This window comes from Drosophila navojoa, chromosome 2 (genome assembly GCF_054131105.1).
Source record: "Drosophila navojoa isolate 15081-1374.11 chromosome 2, UAZ_NAV_1.0, whole genome shotgun sequence".
Classification (NCBI taxonomy): domain Eukaryota; kingdom Metazoa; phylum Arthropoda; class Insecta; order Diptera; family Drosophilidae; genus Drosophila; species Drosophila navojoa.
Genome location: NC_142890.1, coordinates 25,022,966 through 25,039,166, shown reverse-complemented (window position 1 = coordinate 25,039,166; position 16,201 = coordinate 25,022,966). Strand labels below are relative to the sequence as shown.

Below are 16,201 nucleotides of genomic sequence, written 5' to 3'. Positions count from 1 at the left end.
ACAGCCAAGTACCCAAAGCCCGAACTCAGCGCCGACCCGCGCTCCACCGGACGCACGCACAGGATGCGAGCAGCGGATGCTGCCGATGAGAGACACCCAGAGAGCAGGGAGGAGGAGGCAGATGTGTGAGTGGGATTGGAACTTGGAAGCTGAGCCTATGCCCGTGGCCTTCTTTTCTAGCGTTCGCGTCGTGCACTTCGTTTTTTAAGTGGAAATAAATTAAAAATGGGTGGCAAACCTCTAGGGCAGGAGGCGGAGGAGAGCACAGCCGAAGCTGGGGCGCGTCGTCAGCGGCTGAAGGTAAAAGTTTTGGATAAAACAGTTGAACTTCAAAATGTGAATTTGATTAGGATATTTGCATAAAATTCTGTTTCTGCGCCCAGCACTCAGCTCGGGCCCAAGCAGAAGGCAAAAGCCAGAATAATACCGCCATAAAATACGGAAAACACACAAAACGAGAGCCGGAGTGGAGTTGCAACGTATGTTCTGTTGCCGGAAGCGGAAGTATATAAGTCAACCTAGATTCTGTAGTGGCGTTTACGCTGATACCAAGGACAAATGGGCTCGCATCTCATGTGCCAACTTGTCGAAAGGGAGGACTTTAAAGAGATTCACGTGGAACCCACTTTAAAAACTGGGCTAGATACTTGTGGTATACTAGTGGGATTTTCAAATTAAAGTGAAATGCATTACATTTACTATTTATACTAGCTCAGTTCTATCATATCTATGGAATATCTCAGAGATATATAACGATTTTTTCAATTACTCCATTATTATATTTTCTAATTATTTATGTTGCACACAGCATATAATTAACTCGATTGTTCTCTAAAAATAGAGCTCTTTGTTTGCAATATATTAAGTGTTATTCAATTACAGTTCAATTCAATTATTACTCTAGATCAATCTATCTGTGTAACTAAAATAGCGTACAATCGACGTGAGCTGCCCGGCCCGGCCCGGCTGGCATATCATAAATTATACATGTGCGCAGGACATGCATATGCCTGCTCCAATCGAGCTTAAACTATGTGACATTTTGCATATGTCGCCACCTGTGCGTAATGTACGATACACATGCACTTGACATGGCCCTGCCCAAGGAGCACTCCAACCAAAAACCCTGAAAGTCAAAGGGAGCTCGGCAGAGCTGTAGCTGTAGCTGGCATAAAATGCAAAACTTTTTGCCAAGCTGAGTTGCTTAGGCAAATCGTATGTGAAACATTTGGCAGGCAGCGATTTATTTAATGTCTTTGGCTCGCTGAGGCACAGACTGAGCCAGTGGCAGCTGCATGTTCGAGTGATTTAGATGATTTATGTCTCAAGACGAGCACTGCAGGGTGGAGATTGGCCAGCTGAAGCTACAGCAACAGCAACAGCAACAACAACGAGGACAACACCAACTACCAAACTACCAACTAGCGCAGCCTGTTTTTCGGGGACAAAATTTACGCATGGCTCCAGCATGTTCATATGAATATACATATATGTACATATATGTGTATGTATAGATACATCATACATACGCACTTCGACTCGTTCGCTGCCATAACTCAAATTTAAAGGCGGCGCCTGTGGCAAATTGGAGGCAACATTGCAGCCAGCTACAGCTGTGCTGTACGCATGCGGACGCTGCCACCAAGAGCCGAGTAAATTCAATTATCGGGCCGTGCTCGTCTCTCTCTCTCTCTCTCTCTCTCTCTCTCTCTCTCTCTCCCTCTCCCTTTCTCTGGTTTGCTGCATGCAACACGCATACGCCAAGTTGGCAAGTTTACTGCGGTCGCAATTAAAGCAGCCACAGCACAGCTCTCTAATTAATTTGCATTTGCGCCGCAAACTTGTTGATTACCAAACACACACACACACATACACACACATTACATACTCGCATATCTGCTGTCAATTAGCCAATCGAGTTAAGATTTATCACATTTTTAAATAGTTTCTGTCCGCTTATCTGTGCACCGAGCACCATCGTGCTGATAGCTTTATTGATGGTCTATCGCCTGGACAAGTAAACGAGGCAATCTAATGCTTAGCCATAAACAAATTGATTTACACTGAGCCACAGCAATTTGTTGAGCTATTAGACTCCCATATCAATATCAAGAGCAGGTCAATTATGCACACAAAGTATGCGGATGTCATTTGTCTAGTCTAATGATTTAATACGATATTGAACAGAAATACTATTGTGGCTCTTAATATAATGCTTTTAGAGTCAGTTCTAGGAGCTGCTTGATGTTAGTTAACAACATTTTTATTTATAGAATGCAACATTTGTGTCACCACATTAAAAATTGCTAGGTTTTCCAGGGTCAGTCAGTAATATTATAATAACTTTTAATATTGCATTCGCATTCTTTATTTATAAGCATATCTGAGAATTTTACTAGAGTACTTAGTCAGAAACGATTAACTGGATCGGACGTAGACTTATAGACAAGAAAATTATAATATCGCAAAAACAATAAAATACTAAATATACAAAAGATAATGAAGTAAAGCAAGAAGATAATAATGTATATAAGAAAGTATTGGAGTAAGAAAACTATGCACAGATACTGCTTTCTCTATCTCCCTCTATCTGCTTCCTTCTCTCTAACTCTTTCTGTCTACATCTACCTGAAGAGATAGAGAAAGGGAATGAGAAAGAGACAGAGAGCGAGAGAGACCGAGAGCGAGAGAGCGAAAGAGAACAACAGATGTGAAATACTAAAGAACCATTTAAGGTATGTGAAAAATGGTGCACAAATCAAGTATTTATCATTTTTGCAATATTATAATAAGAGGACTGCTAATGGCCCGGAAATCATTAAGCCTCATATAAAGTAATTATAATCGAATCGTACGAAAAACTAATTCAAATCCACAAATCAATCAGTATTTATGCACTGAAATGTATTTAAATTATTCTACATGTGCCTATATTTTGTCTGCATTCATTAAATTTGTTTATTATAAATTTTACTGATACTTAAAAAAATAAAAGATTGGCCTCAATTTCAAATATGGGCATGATTTTTGGTAACTAAAGCAGTCTTTGACGAATCATGTATGAATTATTATTATAGTCTAAATTAAAATGAAAGTAAACATTTACTAGGTCTATATGATGAAAACTCTTTTAATGCACTTGTCAATTGGAAGTGCTCAGCCAGTGTTTAATGTGTCTTAGCCCAAATCTAAATTTAATGCATTTTGACATTTTTAATTAACGTAATCTGCGATTTCTCTTCCGCATGTACTTTATAAGAAAGCATATAAAATACCCGTAGTTTGTGCTTAAGCTTACTCCAATATTTCTGCCGTCGATACATACAAATGTTTTTCTTCTTTTTTTTTCAACTAATTAGAAGAACTCTACATCTAGTCCTAAGTCGATGGGGCCACTGCCCACAGACGTCGTCTGCAGACTTTTCGCGTTTTCCTTTTGGCGCAACGGAAGTGACTTTTGTTTTTTTATTTACCGTGAATATTGTGCCGCCGGTTGTTGTTGTTGTTGTTGTTGATGTGTTTAAATAAGCAAAACTTACGGGCGATAAAAATGCTGCAACAACAACAACAGCGACAGCGACAGCAACAGCAACAGCGGGCTGATGGCTTACAAGAAATGACGAAACAGAGAACAGGGCAAAATTGCAAGAAACAGCAGTAGAAGAAAAAGAAAGAAAGCAAGAAACTTGAGCTTGGCGTGTAAACGGTTTTTTTCCTTTAGTTTTACTTCGGTAAAGCTTCTGATGTGGACAGCCGGCGTCGCCGACTGGGTGGCCACCGTGTAAACCCCCTTTCCACTACCCCTGCAGTCAAGCTGACCTCTCTCTCTCTCTCTCTCTGTCGCTCTCTCTTGCTCTATCTGCTGTCTCTTCGGGCGAGTGACGTTGCGTCTCTGCCGCGAGCTGAGGGCGATTCAGTTGCGAGACAAATGGAAATGAAGCGTTTATGCTGCTTTATTGCTGCGATAAGAAAAAATGAGGCATTATTTTGCTGTTGTTTCAAGCAAAGTTTCTGCCTCAACCCCAGCCGCATCCCCGCGTGCTATCCGGCTTACCAGTCGCAATCTTATTTATACGTATTTCTCTATATTTTCATTTCTGCCCGCGGCCACGGAAACGCCGTGATGCGAACTGGCCACAGGTTGAGCTTCGCCCTAGCCGTCCGTCCGTCGTCCTCGGCTTGTGGAATGCGGCAATTTCCTCGGCGGTCTCCGGCCTCTGAAATATTTGCACTGGCCATGAGTGCGCGCTTTTCTTATCCCAGCTGGATATCTGATTCCTGTGGCTGCAGCCCAAAATGATTGCGGCATTTCATTTCCAGCTACCAGCTCCAATTCCAGCTCCAGTGTTGAAGGCGCCAGAATTACTTGCGTTTTAACAGCTTATTTAATGTGAATCAAATCGGGCAGAAAAATAAATTTGATATCCTTCAAACAAAAGCAATGAGCAAGGCAAACTGAATATTTTCGGCGAATATTTAATTCTGACTGAGATAGAATAATTGAAAGAGATTTTAACTATGGTATCGAATCTTAATAATAATTTTTAATGAATGACCCCTTGATACTATCATAGTAAGCCGGAAAACTTTAAAGAATTAAATACGGAAATACTAAATGTATTGCCGTTAAAGCTGAAATTCAATGCAATCCTCATTTCGCATTCGAAGTTCTTAACTTTTAAAGAAATTTCAGAGCCCAAAGCAAATAAATAAGCGCCTTCAATTCTTAAATTCATTATTAATAAAGTTTAGAACCTAAAACTAAATAGCTTTTAGAAGAAGTTTTATGATAAGACAAGATTTATATGAGAGTCTAAAATGTGTTTTCAATGAATTTATGATTTATTCTTTAATCTTATATATCCTGTTTCAAATCTTAACTTATATATGTATATTGTTTGTCAATTCCAATAATAATTTAAAGCACGTGTAGATTTAGATAAGAAATATAAAAATAAGGTTTGTTTTTCAATTTCCAATGGGTATATTATACGCTTAGTTAACGAATAATCAATATTCCGTTGACGGCACAATTCTAATTAGAGGCCTTCCAAATTGTAATTGCCAGCTCTCGGTTGGTCGAACAGGTTTGTTTTGGTTTTTGGATTTTTTCTTTCTCTTTTACACCACTCATGGCTATCATCAGCAATAAACCGTGAACATAAACAGTAGCCGATGCGATCAGACAACTGAAATTCGCTTCTATTCGCCCAATGATCGATCACAAAAGCCCCCACAAAATGTGAGATATATACATGGAGCGTAGCGTGAAGCCAAATGCGATCAAGAAAACCCCATCGAAAAAAAAATCAGAAATATACTACAATATATATGTGAAATACAAATACAAATACAAAATACGAAATTCAAAAGCCAAAGCCGCATCATCAATTATGCTCAACATTGCTCAATGGCAACCCGGCAACAGCAACAACAACAACAGCACAAAGCTGTCAGCGCGCGTTGATCTGTCAAATGCCGCAACCGAAACTGAAAAACCTGGCCCAAAAGAAATGCGGCAGCCGCAGCCGCATCTGTAGCTGTAGCCGTAGCTTTAGCTGGTGGCAACTGCTGCCCGCCACTTGGCGACGCTTTTGTTGCATTTCCACACAAAAATATTGATTAATCACGGAAAGGCAGCCATTGCTGCTGCTGCTGCTGCTGCCATTCATGCCACACACTCTAACTATGAGCGTATTCAATACGTTGCGTCCAGGCGGACTTTGAAACGATCTTAAGCTGATTTTTGGCCTTCAGCTGAGTGTGTCTTTGTCTGCCAAGTACACAATACAAGCACAAGCAGCGCTGATAATTCTTCACTCGCTTTTTTATGAGCTGGCGGCACTTTTTGTACAGCGATCGCCATTGTTACGCGCTCTCCACCTACAACTGCGAAAAGCTGGACAGTTTCTCTTGGCAACACGAAAAGAGAGAGAGAGAGAGAGAGAGAGAGAGAGAGAGAGAGAGAGAGAGAGAGAGAGAGAGAGGGGGAGAGGGAGACATTTGAAAACAGGGGCAATTACTGCTTCTGCTTGTTGTTAGTTTTATATTTTTCGTAATCGCATTTGCTAGAGTCTCATCATTTGCGGCCAGCGTGCAGAATTGTCGTCATTTTCGACCATTAGGAATTAAAACGCAAAGCCTTTGGCAACGTTTTTAAATTGACATCAATTTCGCATGGATGCCTGCATCGGGGCATACTTTAAATTTCATTTTTAATTCGCTTTCAATCTGGCAAACATGCTGAGCATAATCCAGAGCTACCCCGCACAGGGCAGGAGCGAGAGCAAGAGAGATAGAGGGAAAAGGGAAATGTAAATTTCTGCTGAAAAAGTTTCCCTCGCTGATTTTGATTGACAGCTCTTAGCATCCCTGATGGATTTCATATTTGAGCCATGGCTGAGGCAATACACGCAGCGGGCCAAAATGACAGACCGGAGACACAGCCAACGGCATGGGCGGGGATGAAGTTGGAGACGAGCAAGGGGTATGGGGCATGGAGTATGCGGCATGGGGCATGGCCATGAGGCACGGGCTTAGGCGCTGCATAAAGTTTACCAACAGCTTTCATATTTCCCTGACGAGACGAAACGAAATGTTTCTTTCTTTCTTTCTTTTTAGACACATGCGCATCTGTATAAAAAATATATGAAAATAAAATACATAAGCTTTACGAGTATATATATATATACGTACATATATAGCAATACGTAGTTGGGCTGGCCATGTTGAAAGTTTTTCAATTTGAGCCGCTTTAAAGTATTCAACTTGAATCAATGACGATCTGCCATGACTTAATTTTTTTTTTTTCGTATTTGCTGTATTAAAAAAATATGTGAGAAGCCTTTTTTTATAGTAAAACGTTGTGTAAAATTTGTGACCATATTTAAACGGATAACAGTTTTTTATTGTGCCTTTGCCTGGGTTTCCAAATGCTTCCTAATGGTTTTTTGATTTTAACATTTGAGAAAAAAATAAATGGGCTACATTTATAAAATGAATTTAGTTTATTGCATTCGGCTTGATAATGTTTTTATTTTTAATTTCAATATTTGTAAATTTTTAAGAAAATATAGCAAATTATTTTTCTTAAATTAATAATTACTTTTTGAATTAAGATGCTATTCATAAATTACTACGTTTTTATTATTTAGGTCAATCCTGAACGAAGTTCATTCATTTATTTTATTCATTTATTTATTTTGATACGATTTTTGTTTCTGATGAGTATAGGAAAATTATAACTAGACTTGTTGATGACGTCCAAAAATCCAATTGTATGACTTAACACAAAAAAATCGAAAATTTACTAAATTCATTCAATTTGTTTTTTTTTTTTAAGTTTTATATAATTATATTTCGATTGGCATTCCAAATTTTCTAAACTATGGCTTTCCATTCACAGCTAAAAATAAAATTTGATTTTTATATATCTTAAAAGCTGTTTTTAAAAATATTCAACACAATTCACTTTACAGTTTTGAATATGCAATTTTAGCAATGACAATTCAAAAACTAAACATTAATCAACAATTTTCACACCTACCGCGCACTGCAGTCGACAGCAACAACAATAATAGCTAGGAGGAGGGTCCTACAGTTTAGATAAACAATCCACCATTCACATAGTTTTGTTATCATTGTCGTTGTTGTCGTTGTTGTCGCTGCTGTTGTTGTTGTTGTGACTGCTCTGTAAATGTTCTGTTTGTTGACATTTGCTGGTCATGAAAAGTCATTAAATATATTTCTCTAATTTATCTTTGAGACTGGCAGCTCGGTAAAAGCATTCGAGTTAAGAAACGCCCCGCAAACTGTATATACTTGATAATCGTTATACTTTTCAGCTCCTGCTGTAGTTGTTGTTGTTGCTTTGTTACTTTTGCTGTTTGCAACAACCCTTTCGTCCAGGCTAATTAAATCTAATCCAGGCTGAAAGGCTTGGCCAGCAGGAAGCGCTGCACACTTTTCGCATGAATGTCAATCAAGCCCACAATTAAATGATTGAAGACATTCATCTGGGCCCGAGCTTGGCCTTTGTCTCCGCCTGCCAGGCCAGGCAGCTAGGCAGCTAATCAGCAGCCACTCCAGAGTCGAGCACCCCGTAGTGAGCCACTCAACCACTCATTCAACTGAGGATTGGGCAGCAACAAGCTTCAAGCCACGTTGGACTTGAATGGCCAATAAAATAGATAAGCGCTACTGTGGCTCCAGTTTAAAATGCCACGTAGATTCTTCTTCTTCTTTTTTCTTGTTTTTTTTTTTTGTAGTTTTGCAGACGCATAGCAAATAGATACAGATACAAAATATTTTCATGAGAAATTGACTTTTTCTACTGCCATCGTCGTCGTCGTCGCCGTCTTCGTCGTCATCGCCTTCTTTTCCGTCTCGTCTCTGTCGTTGTCTTCCTTGGCTGGAAATGATTAATGATGCAGCTCTGCGCATTCGTACGTTTGTCGTCCCACACCAGACCTCCAATTCCAGCTCCAGCTCCAGCTCTGCTTTTCTGTAAGTGTATCTGTATCTGTATCTCTCTCTCTCTTTGTCTATGTAGCTGTATGTCTTTTGTTGTCAGCCTGAGCATTTTTACTGCATTGCATTGCAGCATTTGGCATTCGAGGTAGCTGAAGCTGAAACTCAAGCCAAGAAGCCGTCCATATAAGCTGCACATCCGTACGCCCTCTCCGTCGCGTCATCAGTTGCTCTTTTGATTGAATTTGTCATGGCCCCGGCCTTACCCACACATTCTCTCATAAGTACTTTCAGCCTGGCCCTTTAAAGTTTTGCAACCACAAACTTGAACATAACTCAAGCCACAGAATGTTGCTTCGCCTGCGTCTATGCTATGCTCCCCTTGCCCCGTGTAGCTAGCCAGAATATTTTACAAGATAAATTGAGGTCATTTTTTTGGTGTCCACCTTTGGTCGTCTTGTTTGTTCTTTGCTGGCGACTCGCAAAGGTCCTGCCACAAATTGTGTCCACCTTGTTGACCGCTGTCCCATTCATGTGTCCACAAATGTTCCTAATGTGCATCCTTATGGACTAACACGTGTAAAGTGGTCAAAAGCCCTAAGCCCAGAGGCCAAGCCCCAGCGTACTTGGCCACAAGTTGCCAAACGCAAAGGCAAAGGCTGTGGAGGCTTGCCTCGTAAAAAAGGCACATTCTTTGCCATGCCAGGGGCGTGGAACATGATTTAAATGAGATAAATACACTGGGCATAAGATAGAGGTCAATTTTCTTCTTTTCTTATTTTATTTTTTATTATTAATCATATTTAATTGTGTTTATACGCGTCTCCAGACCAATATATAAACCTATATAACTGTCAATATCTGTGTAATATAAATTATTTATTCTCAACTCGACAGATTATAATTAAATAAATAAACGCAAGCAAAAGAAATAAAAATTGTTTTGCTTTTTAATAACAACAGAAAATAATATAATAAAATAAAATATAAATATATATCTAATAAATTTCTCAAGTTCAAAAGTTACAGTTTTTTGCTTTTATTTACATTTTGCTTATTTCTAATTAATTTTTATATTTGTATCATTTTTTTTTATGTATATTTTAATATTTTTCTTTTAATAATATTAGTTTAATTTTATATTTTTTATTTTGTTTATGTTTCATTTTATTTTCTATTATTTTTTTTTTATATTTTATTTCATTTACACTTTATTTTATTTATATTCGTCTTAGCTCTCATTTTCTCAACATTTCAAGGCTTAGAGAACGGCAAGGTCTAACATATTTTCTAAATTATTTAAATGTACATACAATATTTTTTAAATACTTTATTTTTTATACATATTTTTAATTACTTTATACATATATAAAAAAGTGCTCCTCATCTTTACTATAATTGTTAAAATCCTGTGCAGAGCTGTCAAATTCTTACCTAACTTTTGTGAGCTGTTCAGCCTCATTACAATCAGCCACAATGTTGAATTTCTCACAGTGTATAAATTTTAATAAGCAATGAACAAGTTGCAAGTTCCGTGAGCTACCTTTCGCTTCGGTTGCAAACATTTTGCAATTGTTGGCGAAATTTACGCTCATTTTAATTTCGGGCTGCACTTGGGGCAGCAGATGCGTGGAGTGTGGCCATTTCTATTTTTTTTCCTTTTTTTTTTGCTGTTTGCCTAACCAAAATGCAGACATAAATTTTCACATAGCAGGCGGGTGCGAGAAAAGAAAAAAAGAGAAAAGGTCAAACCAGTGAGTGCGAGAGAGAGAGAGAGAGGGAGAGCGAGTGCGTTTAAGTGTTAACATGTAAATTATGCTCGGGGCGATGTTAATAAGTGTATTTCAAGTGCTGTAAATCACGAGTAGCACTTCCGAATTGCAAATTAATATTTCGCAGCCATATATACGCATGCATATACATATGCACATAGGTTAGTGCTTTACAACAGAAATCTTTTTGGCTAGGCCCAGCTGGGCCAAGTGCGGCCAAGTGCTGCCGCTGCTGCTGCTGCTGCACAAAGTATCCGACGTAGTTGCTGATAAGTTTCGTTACGTTTTGACTTTTCCGGCATTTCATCCATGCTGATGACATTTCCAATGCAACGATCCCCAATTCCCACCCACCTCGCCCTCGCCCTCGTCCACGCCCACGCCAAAAATTCATTTTGTAATTTTCAGATACCTTGAATGCCCTAGCCAGCTGTCGTCGAGCTGGTTCGCCTGCTGGGTTTTCATTTTGACCAGGCTGCAGAAATTGCAACCAACTTGCTTTCCATTTGCTACCAACTCCTTCTCCTCCTGGCTGTGCGTGTGTATGTGTGCCGTATTCTCTCTCTGTGTATGTGTGTGCACGGTTCGGTTTAGAAAATTATCTTTCTGCTCGTCGTCGCCAAAAAGGAAATCATATTTTCTGCTTTTGTGCACTTTACTTTTCAGTTTCGTCGGTCGCCCGCCTCCCCGCCTGCCAGTCGCCCCATCTCTATCACACCCTCTCGCTTGGCCTCTCGTTCTCGCCGCCTGTTTGCCTTTGACTCGTAAACAGTTTGGTTGCAACTTTTGTGCGAAATTTATGCTTCTCGCACCGAATACCCTCTCATTTCTGGGCACTTTTCGCAAGTACTCGTAGCATGCGACTTGCTGCCACACCCACACCCACAGCCACAGGCCTGCCCTTCTATGCGAGGAAATGGGTTGTGTGTGTGTGGGTGTGTGTGTGCGGCATCCAGGTGGTGTTTATGGCATCCGCTTTCGGCAGTATTGATGAAGGAACTCGCATCTGTAATTCAATCAGTGTCTATGTCTGGCTGCTGCTGCCATTTGGCTGGCTATGGAGACCGAGCTTCGTTCGACTGGAAATTCACGTGCAAACATTTTCCATTTTCCATTTACATCGCATCAATGCAAATAAGGCGTACAAATATCAAAATGCTCATTTTACCCATCATATCATATGCGAATATTTTATTTTTCTTACACCTTTTTAACGTAGCTATACGAAATAGAAGAATTCGCTACGACTTTTGACTTTTGTTTTTATAACTTTTGGCATTTGCACTATCGTTAGATGGAACTTTTTTCAAGTGATGTGATATAAGATAGTAAATATATTCAAATTGACGCAGCTTTTCTCTATCAAGTGACCATGGACTAATACAATTTAAAAGAAAATCAGATTTGAAAAGTTTATTTTAATATTCTAGCAAAACTCGGCCTCTTCCGTTTGTCATTTATTTTAAACATAATTCATTTATTTTATTACTTGTATAACTTTATTCGAAGAGATGAGCTTAAATATGAAAATAATACCCACACATATTTGATTGATCCAGTCATTCTTGTAGTTAGATAATATATAAATATAAATAATATTAAATTTCTTTAGTTATACTTTCTTTCTTATGATCAATTTTTTTATTATTTAACTCACAGTTTGTATAAGAATAAGAAATACTTAAATTAAAGGCAAGAAAAGCTTTATCTAAATACGAAACTAGGCAGATATTGAGAAGAGTAAACATCTTACAATATCCATTGCTCTTCACATGCATATAACACCTAGCCAGATATTTAAATGAATCTAACGAAGAGATGAGCAGGCTGGGTGAGCTGCAAGAAGATGCTGTAGAGACAGTAGCCAAACTACTTGAAGTGTCGCTACGTGCCGCCTTGTGGCAATGCTTCACGCGCCTTACGGATTGATTGATTAGATTTTTGTTAATTACTTAACGCTTGAGACCGAGCCAGAGAGATGCGCATTGTGAGAGTGTGGAAGGTGCTCGCGAGGCGCGACGACAAAACTTTGCTGCCGCGCTGCGTTACCCGCATTTCGTGGCAGCCACATTAACATCAGCTGCAGCCGCACCGAGGGCGAGGCGACAGACAGGAAGCGCTTGCCGCATAGTTGCCACAGCTTCGAATTAGTTATGGCCGGTGACGAGCTGATGGATTGATCACATAGAATCACAATTGCAATCGCAGTCACAGTCAGTCCAGGAGCAGGAGCAGGAGCAGCAGCAGCAGGAGCAGGAGCAGTTGCAGCAAATCCTCAATACTTCAAGTTGTCGCACACGATTCCTGTCAGTCCTTGTTGTTGTTGTTGTTGTCGTTGTTGCTTCCGTAGTTGGTTACGCCCCGAACTTGTACGCAAAGTCGAAGCGTTTGCAATTTGCTAGTAGAAGGCGCTCCGCTATCCACGTAGAGCCACGTTCAAATTCACATTTACCCACGGACTCAAACCAGAATATGCAATTTTCAATTGCAGCTGAATTCGTTCCAGAAAACGGCCTGCCCCGACGTCTGCGCACCGCGTACACAAACACGCAGCTGCTGGAGCTGGAGAAGGAATTCCATTTCAATAAATATTTATGCCGCCCAAGAAGAATTGAAATAGCTGCCAGCCTGGATCTGACCGAGCGACAGGTGAGTGCCAACTCTTTGCCTTGCAACCCCCCGCTCTCCTGTCCCAAATGCAACGCGATTGCTCTGCCCGCTTCCGTCTGCCATTTCTTACTCAATTTATTTCAATGCTCAGCTTGAAGGTCTGGCACTCAGTCCGTCTGTCAGCCCTCCACCTGCTCTCTTAAAGGTGCAAAAATTCCATTATTTGTGATGAATTACACTACGCCAAGGTTGACAGTGGCTGAGTTCCGCACACGTTCGTCGCGGCTGAAGTCTTTTCTTCGTTTTAATTGCCCTCTTTCACACCTCGCTTCAACTGACATTATGTAATGCAATGCATTTCGTATGGCTGGCCATTTGTCTATTCCAGGTCAAAGTTTGGTTTCAAAATCGTCGCATGAAGCACAAGAGGCAAACGCTGTCGAAGACCGACGACGAGGACAACAAGGACAGCCTCAAAGGTGACGATGATCAGTCCGATAGCAGTGAGTGCAAAGTTCATTTCAAATTTGTATTTAAAAATATCTGCTTTAATTAACTAAAACAGAGTCGATAGAGACTGAATAAACTTTAGTTTTACTAAATACAAAAATATTCATTTCTTATCGAATCGAATCAAATTTCAATATGAAAAGAGGCTAAAGTGAAGGAAATATTAGTTGAGACTAGGAAATTAACTAATGTGAATAGGAAATAATCACACTTATTAATGTATGTAAAATTATTGTAGATCTATAAATTAAAATACAGATTCTGAGATCTGAGATCTTAAAGCTTAAAAAAGTCTGCTGAAAAAGTTCTCAGAGTTTTAGTCTAAATACTCAATACATACATATATGGTAGCTCAGAGCAAATCCCAAAACTGGAGAAAAAACGGAGAATTGTTTATTGAAATATGTAGTTACGTTGTCCCAGTGCAAATTTTTGATAGAGCTCCCTAAATAGTTTATAATTTTTATCAATAATAGTTTTCACTAAAGTTTGCTTAAGATATTGTAATTCCATATGAATTTCTATAATAGTATTATTTCAAATTTCGATATATATATATTTGCATGCCAAATCATGATAATCTTCTGAAGATATGGAAATTTGTTTTATATTTGGGGCATCTTAAAGACCTGATCAAATGACATAGAATTCTTATTGTATTCCCAACTTAAACGAATCACTCACTAACCACTCTGCCGTGAAGCACTCGGCTGGGTTTAGCGGGTCACTTTTACTTTTTGAGACTGATTACGCAAAGAAGAAGAGTAGAATATGCTGTAGCTTATCAATCACTGTCAGCTGGAGGAGGGCTCAACTTTAGCGAGAGCTGCGAGCTGAGAGAGTTTCCCCGTCGCCTCACGCGACTTTGAGCTAACCCTTTTGCGGATATCGCTTTAGTGGTTCGAGCTGGCTCTTTCTTTTGATTCTTATTCTTATTCTTATTTTTAGTTTTGTTTTATTTTTATTTATTTTTTTTTTCTTTGTATTTTTTGTATTTTGGTTTGGTTTTCTTTATAAAAACATATCATCAATTTGCGCACTTCAAACCAAACTTATTTACTTATTGGTTCACACGAAACGCAGATTCCAATTCGAAGAAGTCGTGTCAAGGCTGCGAGCTGCCCTCCGACGATATACCCGACTCCACGTCCAATTCCCGAGGACACAACAACAATACGCCCAGCGCCACGAACAATAATCCGAGCGCCGGCAGTCGTAAGTAGTTTGCAGAGCAGCAGCTCTCCTTCAGCAAAGGGATCCTAGACTAAACTTAATTGATGCTTAAATACAGTTACTCCCAATTCATCGCTGGAAACAGGAATCTCGTCCAATCTGCTGGGCAGCAGCACCGTCTCCGCTTCGAACGTCATCAGCGCCGACTCCAGCGTTGCGTCCAGCGTTAGCCTGGACGAGGACATCGATGAAAGTCCCATTAAGGTTAAGAAAAAAGACGACGGTCACAGCCAGGTGAGTGTTTAACTCGATCCGCATCTTAAGTTTATCCATGTGTATGTATGTATATTCTACGTATTAGGTTATCAAAAAGGAGGCCGTTTCCACCTCATCGAAGGCCTCGCCATTTGGCTATGATGCGGGCCCTAGTTTGGCCAGTTTTCGCCGTGATCCAGACGCCGCCGCCGCCGCCGCCGCCTCCAACACGCCGGCAATCAAGGCTGGCGGCAAGAAACGATATCAGAGCTCCAATGCGAATGCCATTTCAATTGCCGTTGCCTCTCCGCTGGGCGAGAACAACGGCGCATCTGTGCCGGCGGCTTATTTCCCAAACGCTGGATACTATTCCAGCCCTAATCCAAATCCAAATACGAAAAATTTGCAGGCGCCGCAGCAGATGCCGCAGGACTATTACGGGAAATACGATATTGAATTCGCCGCCTCGCCGCACCACAACCCGCACAAGCAGCCACAGCAACAGCAGCAGCAGCAACCGCTGCACGGCGAATATCTAAGTCCAAAGCCAAACAGCAATGCGGCCAATGTCAATTTCCATCAGAATAATCAACAACAACACCAGCACGAACAGTTCTACTACAACTATAACGACACCAATGGCGGCAGCGCGTACATGAACCACCAACAACACCAACAGCAGCATCATCCAATTGGTGACTTTGAGGCGCCACCTATTAACGGACCGAGCAACTTTTATGATCCTAAGTCACAGACGGGTGGCGCTTACTACGACAACATGAATTTTCAACACCAACATCAGTCGGTGGTCTTTCAACAACAGCCGCAGCAGCCGCAGCAACACCCGCAGCAAGGCCCTCTCAATCAACAGCAGTAAGTCGCCATTCAACGTTACAGCTAAATTATTCTCTAGGTGACAGACTATCAACTTTAGAGATACACAATCACTTACAATTCGTTTATAAGTTATCTTGTTTCTTAAACGCCCTTTTGTGACATGCGACCATTTAGTGGTGTACAGAACCACTTTACGAAATTCGTCTAGCATTTCATATATTGCCCAACTCTTATCGACTGCATTTCGATAGTACCAGTTAGTGACGTTGAGAGCCAACCAGACAAATTCGTTCAAGCGGCGTGTTAGTGAAGTATTAAACCGCTGAGCAATGCTCAACGTGTAAAGACCTGACGCCATCTAGTGTTCAATAAATTTCCATAGCTATCGCTTGCCACCACAAATATCGCCATGAAATGGCATCGTTAGTGCAGTCACTAATGTTACGATCAATTTGGTCGAGCGGCCCAGCTCAAAATAAATAAGCAATATTTAACAATAGATAAGGAATATGGCTGCCTGTAAATTACAGAGCCATTTAAAGTAGCTCCACACATGACGAAATTCAAGAGGAATA

At 40.3% G+C, this 16,201-nt stretch overlaps 1 protein-coding gene across 3 annotated transcripts in view; it reads left to right on the top strand.

The window, feature by feature from the left end:
- The window catches only part of pb (homeobox proposcipedia), a 41,100-nt gene that overhangs the window by 23,892 nt on the left and 1,007 nt on the right, over positions 1-16,201 (top strand). For 2 of the 3 annotated variants that reach the window (XM_089260746.1, XM_018113162.3), the window contains 5 exons: positions 12,733-12,890; positions 13,240-13,354; positions 14,445-14,576; positions 14,653-14,828; positions 14,896-15,662. In XM_089260746.1, the coding sequence (XP_089116872.1) occupies positions 12,733-12,890; positions 13,240-13,354; positions 14,445-14,576; positions 14,653-14,828; positions 14,896-15,662 (1,348 nt within the window). The remainder of the gene's footprint in view (positions 1-12,732; positions 12,891-13,239; positions 13,355-14,444; positions 14,577-14,652; positions 14,829-14,895; positions 15,663-16,201) is intronic. The other variant, XM_089260749.1, reaches the window with a different exon arrangement.